The 7,437-nt window shown below is 36.3% G+C and overlaps 1 protein-coding gene across 2 annotated transcripts in view; it reads right to left on the bottom strand.

Moving 5' to 3' along the window:
* Positions 1–3,129: 3,129 nt before the first annotated feature.
* GCLM (glutamate-cysteine ligase, modifier subunit) overlaps positions 3,130–7,437 on the bottom strand; it is a 30,332-nt gene continuing 26,024 nt past the window's right edge. Inside the window, exon 7 of one of the 2 annotated variants that reach the window (XM_006830948.1) lies at positions 3,130–3,814. In XM_006830948.1, coding sequence (XP_006831011.1) covers positions 3,645–3,814 — 170 coding nt within the window. In that variant the 3' untranslated portion in view covers positions 3,130–3,644. The remainder of the gene's footprint in view (positions 3,815–7,437) is intronic. The other variant, XM_006830949.1, reaches the window with a different exon arrangement.

Here is a 7,437-nt window from a genome sequence, read left to right as displayed (position 1 = left end):
TTTATTGCTCCTATTTATGTACAGATGTCTCTCCCTCAACCAGATTCAGGATACCAAATATATACTATGCTTGAGATTTTCATCTTTGTATCCATCTCCAAAATCTTGTTAAGTGCTGCACACATAATAAGTATCTAATAAATGGATGACTTTATGGCTTGGATTTTTAAAAATTACTCATAATTTATTTCCAAATCATACCAAGTTTCAGCTCAGATTGTTTGAAATCAATATAATGTCTCCATCTACTGAAACATCTCAGTTAAAAAATATACAGCTCATAATTCAATTAAATTTTAATATAAGTAAAAATGAAAACATTGTTACAAATATTTTAATGATTTATATTGTTTTTATTTTATAGTACACCACTAGACACAGAAGAAAAAGCAGGATTATCTAAAACATTTCCTTTCTTAAATGTATTTCTAATTCTTAAAACTACAAAAGTATTAATGAAAGCCATATTACATACTTTTCAAAAATAAAACCTACACATTCTGTCATCAACTTTATGGGAAAAAGAAGTACAAGTTGTTCTGGTATATTAGGACGTTAGCTAAGAAAAAAAATAGGTTCAGAATCATAAAATGGTGCACTTGAGTATGAAAACACAATTGATACAATCGTATAAATGCTCATTAAAACCATTTCACATTTCTCTACATGTACATTTGGCAGAAAGTGGAATTGTTGGCGGATATACAATAAACACACCAACTGCTTACATTCCCAATAAGTAAAATACTGGGTGGGACCATTAGAGAGAAAATGCTAGAACAAGAGACATCATTAAACTTGCCTTAGACCTTTAATAAGGAGTCCTGGTGGGGTTGCGGTAAAGTGCTGCTCCACTTCCAACCAGTAGCAGCTCAGTGGGAGAAAGGACCTGGTAATCTGCTCCTGGATTCTTTCTGAGGGGCCAGTCCACTCTGTCCTGTAGGGCTGCTAGGAGTTGGAATGAATATGGAGACCTTTAGTTGCTGAAAAATATGCTTCTAGTACTACTTCGCTCTGGTGTGGAAAAGTTTGAACCATTTATGTAAAATGAAATCACTTCTTATGGTTCATTTCACACAGTTGTCTAAGTGATTGTTTTTGAGAACTGAGATTTTATTAGGCGCTATGAGTTAATACACCTGACTTCAAAGTCATTTGAACCAGACGGTCAGTGGTTCAAGCTCACCAGTCACTCCTCGGAAACTCTATACAGGGTCACAATGGGTTGGAACTGACTCGATGGCATGTAACAACAACATTTGTGATTCAAGAAGGCCATAGATGGTGCAAACAGTTAAGCACAGGATTAATAATGAAAGTTTGGAGGTTTGAACCCACCCAGGCATCTCCAAAGCAAGATCTGGCAGTCTACTTAAAAAGAAACCACAGCCATTGGAAACCTACTCTGGAACACATGGGGTTAGCATGTGTCTGAACTGACTTGACAGCAATTGGCATTGGTTATCTGTGATTCAAGTTCTAGCACTGGTCACCGCTAACTGAACTGTGTTAGTGTGCCGGCACAATGTCATCTGCTGAGTTTATACCAAATCAGTATATTTTATGAGGCACCTTGGTTCTCTGGTGACTACATTTTCTTGGATATGTCTTTTCCCCAGAAAACCTTAGTGCCATGTCCACTGCTGTGTACTTAACAGAATTTTTAGGGTTAAGCAATTGTTTGATAGTATTCCTCTTTATTTTATGGCTTTTAAAACATTAAATTCTTAAATATTTGAAAAATTTTTAAACACTATAATCTGAAAGTTCATGAAAAATGGGAAAAAAGCATATTAACATTAGCTTAGAAAATTACAAAGCCTTTTAAAAATAAGGTCATTCAATAACAGAAATTTAGCAGGCAGTGGTAAGACAAAAAAAATAATTTAAAAATTCTATACATGATTCCTTTTACAAAATCAATCTATAATTTGCTTCTTTGAGAAGAGTGTGTGTGTGTGTGTGGGGGGGGCAAGCCACAAAAATCTTCTGTCTGGCTACATTAGTAACATATGTCTCTTTCCTATTTCAAAATAATTCTTGAAGCAATCCATTTTTGTAAGTCCAGGGTTTAAAAATGGTAAATGTGACATCAATGGTCCCTCTTAAAAGATCTCAACCAATTCACTATAAAGACTTAAAATAAACTTATCATTTGTTTAAAGATGTATTATATATACAAAGGTTACACATTTCTAAATAAAAATGCTGACTATATGTATTTACTATCATTATATACAATTAATACAAAGTCTATATGGCTTTTGGACGTGCAAAATCTAAACAAGTTTTAGCAGGTAAATTAGTTGATTTCACATTAAAATTCCAATGATAAAATTATCCTATTAGTAAACCATAAAACTTTAAAGTAATAGGTTCTAGTGTATATATTTTGAATACATACCTACCATGTCTCATTCCTTTCCTCCAACTGAGAAAGCATCAGCAAATTAGTTTTATATAGGCTCATGGTTTAAAATATTGAAACAATTTTTAAAGAATTTTTCAAACTAGGTGATAGGCACAAATTTATAGAATTAAGGAGACCCACACTATATTCCAGAGGTCAGAGCTTACTTATTTGCTATTTCCTGGTTCTTAAATTAATGAGAAAGTATACTAGAAGAGCTATTGTCTTCTAGCTCTAACATTTTGATTACAGTCGTATCTCAAAGTTGTCTGAATTAAGGATTTAAAAAAATTCATCCCTTTTTGGCTTTTAGTCCTTAGTAATGATTAGTCAGTTATCACATATTTTACTCCACTGATTCTTAACCCCTGGCTCTCCACCTACTATGTCCCTTACTATCTCCAGAGCCCATAATGCCCAACACATGGGAAAAGCTCAGAACTTCGTGAATATTCTTGAATGAGGAGCAAACTATTACAGATAAATCAAGAATTACAAAGGATCTGGAGCTGATACAGTTCTTTGATAAAACTTCCAAACAGTAACTTCAAATTCTAGTCTCCTTTTCATATTTACTTTGGTTTGTCTTTGTAAATAACAGCAAAAAAATTTATTTATATATATATATATATATATATATATGGCACAAGCATACAAGATTAAACTGTTACAGCTAATCTATAAGAAAGGGCACACAAAAAATTTCAGTTTGCATTCATTGTATTGAAGAAATGAATTTTATTTATATTACTGGTAGATCCCAGTGACTCCAGTTACTATGAAATATTTTACCAAGGACAGGAAAAATATCTTCCAGTATCTCAGTTTTAACAACTGTTATTAAATTGCTTAGACAATAAAGTAAAGCAATTAATGATTTTTTTTGAAATAAAAAATATGTGTATATACATTACCTTGATACATAGGCCAAAATATATCTAACAATTTTCTTGATTTCTATTAGTCATAAAAATAAAGGGAAAATATATTGCAAGTATTTTCTTTATAGACAATTTCAATTAGAAAACAATAGTTGAGTGAAAACAATATAATGGTTCATGTGAGTGAATTAATATGAAGGCAAGAAAAGTATTCAATACTTGATAGGCAACACATTGTCAAATGTAACTAAAGAATATCTGCCTCAAAGACACCATTTAGATTTTTACACACCTGGATTTATCTGATATTCAAGGAAAAGACAAAGTCAATAGGTTATGATCATAAATCATAGTTAAGAACCCCTCCTTTTAGCTTGTAAAATGTAGCCTTTTGATTTAATAATCCCTCTGCTTTTAACAATGACAGAATACCGAAGAAGCCACAGTGGCACCCACTCATGTGCTTGAATGTCAGGAATGCTTTCCTGAAGAGCCTCTTGGAAACTTGCTTCAGAAAGCAGTTCTAAAAAACAAAACAAAACAGAAACAACTCAACAACAAAGTGTTGACTTTGGAAACAAAAAGCTCTTAGCTATATGCAGATAGGCATTTAAAAACAACAAAAGAAACACATCCAATTTAAATAACCATTTAGCAGTTTCAGACTGACTTTATGTAGGATAGTGTTTCTTAATCAGGAACATTTTTGTTGTCCCATCTGAGGGACGGTTGCTACTTTCATCAAGTAAGTAGAGGCCAGGTTGCTACTAAACAAACTACAATGAACAGAATAGTTCCTATGACAAAATATTATCTAGACTCAAATCTTAACAATGTCGAGGTTGGGAAACTGTTTTTGACCAAAACGTTTTATGAGGAACAAAACAGAAAATTTTTTTTCATATATCAAATATGGTAAATGTATTGTAACATTTTAATGTAATAAATTTTATGAATATTTTTATCTATTCAATACTTAATAAAACATTTAAAAGAAAAATACAAGTACAATAGCAGATATCAAAGAAACTCACGACAAAAAGCAACTGTCCTCTCACTCTTTTAATTTTTCTTCTGGTAGTTAATTCCATATCACCGAATAATATACCTGTGCTAGCATTGCTGGAGCTCTGGAAGCGTAGTGGTTACGAGTCGGACTGCTAACCTTAAGGTCAGCAGTTCTAAACTACCAGCTGCTCCATGGGAGAAAGATGAAGCTTTCTGCTTCTGTAAAGACTTACAGCCTGGGAAACCCTGTACAGGGTTGCTCTTTTCAAATGTTATATTACTATTGAAATTTCTCTACTCCCACATATGTGTGGCACTGTAGATCAACACCTGGACTACAAACCACAAGGTCAGCAGTTCAAACCCATCAGCTGCTCCGTGGAAACTGGATACAAGGTCACTATAAGTCAGAACAGACTCAAAGGCACTAAACAACAATGCTCACACCTGAAAGGAGTTTGGTAACATAGTAGGTTATGAGCTGGGCTGCTAACCGCAAGATTGGTAGTTGTAATCTACCAGCCACTCTGGTAGAAAGATGAGGCTTTCTGCTCCCTTAAAGATTTACAGCCTTGGAAACCCTATAGAGGGTCACTATGAGTTGGAACTGACTACACAGCACATAATCACCACCACCACTCACACAGAAGGAGCCCTGGTAGTGTAGTGGATTATGAGCTGGGCTGCTAACTGCAAGGTCAGTAGTTCAAATCTATTAGCCACTCCGCGGGAGAAATATGAAGCTTTCTGCCTCCCTTAAGATTTATAGCTTTGGAAACCCTAGAAAGGGTCACTATGAACCAACTCGATGCACACAACCACCAACACCTGATTAGTTTGGGTTGGTATAAAATTCTAGGTTACAGATCAACAACTCTCAGAAATTTTATCTTCTATTGGTTGTTCCTTATGAGAATCTTGCTGTTTTTAAGTGGCGTTGAGTTGGTTCTGACTCACAGTGACCCTATATAGGGTTTCCAAGGAGTTGCTGATGGGTTTGAACTGCTGACCTTGTGGTTCGCAGTCCAGTGCTGATCCTTCCATGAGAAGTTTAAATTCACTGTTCGTTCCTATTCTCTAGTGTTCAGGGTCTGTATGGACCTAATGGTAGTTGCTGATAAAGAAGAGTCAGTAAAGAGAGAAATTTACGAAGTGGCCATTGTGTGGTGTGCCGAGTGCTCACTCCAGGAGCCATGGCTCCACAGGACGCTCCCACATCTCTGCTGCTGCCCCTGCTTCTATCAGAACAAAGATCCTGATCCTCAGGGTTACAGGGAAAAGCACCCCGAGCACTCTAAACCTGGAAGGCAGAAATGATCACCCCCCCTTGGTATTTTGTAAATCATACTGCTGGACTTATTACAATCATTTTACATTACCAGAATGAGTTCTCTGAAAATCAAGACAATGCTATTTAACATCTCTGTATCAACAGGCAAAAACAGTGCCTGGTTCATGAGTACACCCTCAAGTGTCTATAAACATTACGTGAATGAAAAAAAGCAAAGAAACTAACCTTTATGAGTTTTTTAGACAGAAGCTTCTTGAAAGTTGTTAAGTGCAATTCAGTCAGTTCTGACTCATAGTGACCCTGTATAGTGTTTCCTAGGACCGGATGGTGAGTTTGAACCACCAACCTTGTGGTTAGCAGATCAATGCTCAGGCTACACAGTTCCACACCAGAACTCTTCATGAAAGTAATGCTCTATAAAATCCTCTGAACTATATTAAAGCTGTTGCTGTTGTTATGTGACCCAAGATGACAAAGTAGAAGTGCCCACTGGGTTTCCTGGACTGTAATCTTTATGAGAGCAGATCACCAGGTTTTTTCTCATGAGGAGCTGCTGCTCACCATCAGTGCTAATTAACCACGATTTCAGTTACAGTCTTTCATTTGAAAACACAAACGTGGGACACAATAACAAACTTCACTTTGTTATTTTTTTAAAAACAACTTTCTTGTGTGTGAGTATAAAAGTAATACATGTTCACTGAAGAACATTTGGAAAATACAGGAATGTGAAAAAAAGGAGAAAAAAAAAGTCACCAATAATCATATCAATTAGAGATGACCCAGGTATTTCCTTTCAACTGTTTTCCTGTGCATATATATATCTCTGTATCTTAGAAATTATTACCACCACTTACTGCAACTGAGAAATTATAACTTATCATGACCCGATAAAGGGTTTTCAAGGCTGTGTATCTATGGCCATACCACCCAGAATGCACCCAACCTCATCTGATCTGGGAAGCTAAGTAGAGTCAGGCCTGGCTAGTACTTGGATAGGAGACTGCCTGGGAATACTGGGTGCTGTAGGCTTTAGGAGTCCTGGTGTGGTACTATAAGAGAAGCACTGGACCACAAGGGCGAGTTGAACTGCAAAGTTGGCAGTCCAAACTCACCAGCTGCTCCTTGGAAACTATACAGGGTTGCTATGAGTCGGAACTGATTTGACAGCACTTAACGACAACGACAACGTATCTTTATGGGAAAAGACAGCTTCATCTTTCTCCCATGGAACAGAGGTTGAGTTTGAACCACTGACATTGCAGTTAAGTAGTCCACCACCTAGCCCACAGTGCCACAAGAGTATCTTTCTAGCTTTTTTTCCTCCCCGGCTGCCTGAGTGTCTGCCACCATCATGAATGACTCAGTAACTATCTGGACCAGGAAGTTCATGACCAACCAACTACTTCAGCGGAAACAAATGGTCATTGATTTCCTTCACCTGGGGAAGCCAACAGTACCTAAGACAGAAATTTGGGAAAAACTTGCCCAAATGTCTAAGACAACACCAGATGTCACCTTTGTGTTTGGATTCAGAACCCATTTTGGCGGTGGCAGGACTACTTCTACATGATTTACAATTCTGCATGATTTACAATTCCTTGGATTATGCAAAGGAAAATGAACCCAAACAGAGACTTGCAAGACATGGCCTGTATGAGAAGAAGAAAACCTCAAGAAAACAGCGCAAAGTGTGCAAAAACAGAATGAAGAAAGTCAGGGGGATTGCAAAGGTCAACGTTGGTGCTGGTAAAAAGAAGGAATAAAGATTCTGTGATGACTGTGGATTTTTCACCACAGGATTAATAAACCCTAAAATCTTAAATAAAAAAAAAGAGTATCTTTCC

This window comes from Chrysochloris asiatica, unplaced genomic scaffold (genome assembly GCF_000296735.1).
Source record: "Chrysochloris asiatica unplaced genomic scaffold, ChrAsi1.0 scaffold00002, whole genome shotgun sequence".
NCBI lineage: Eukaryota > Metazoa > Chordata > Mammalia > Afrosoricida > Chrysochloridae > Chrysochloris > Chrysochloris asiatica.
The sequence above is the reverse complement of the archived record's forward strand: the minus strand, read 5'-3'. Positions and strand labels throughout refer to the sequence as shown.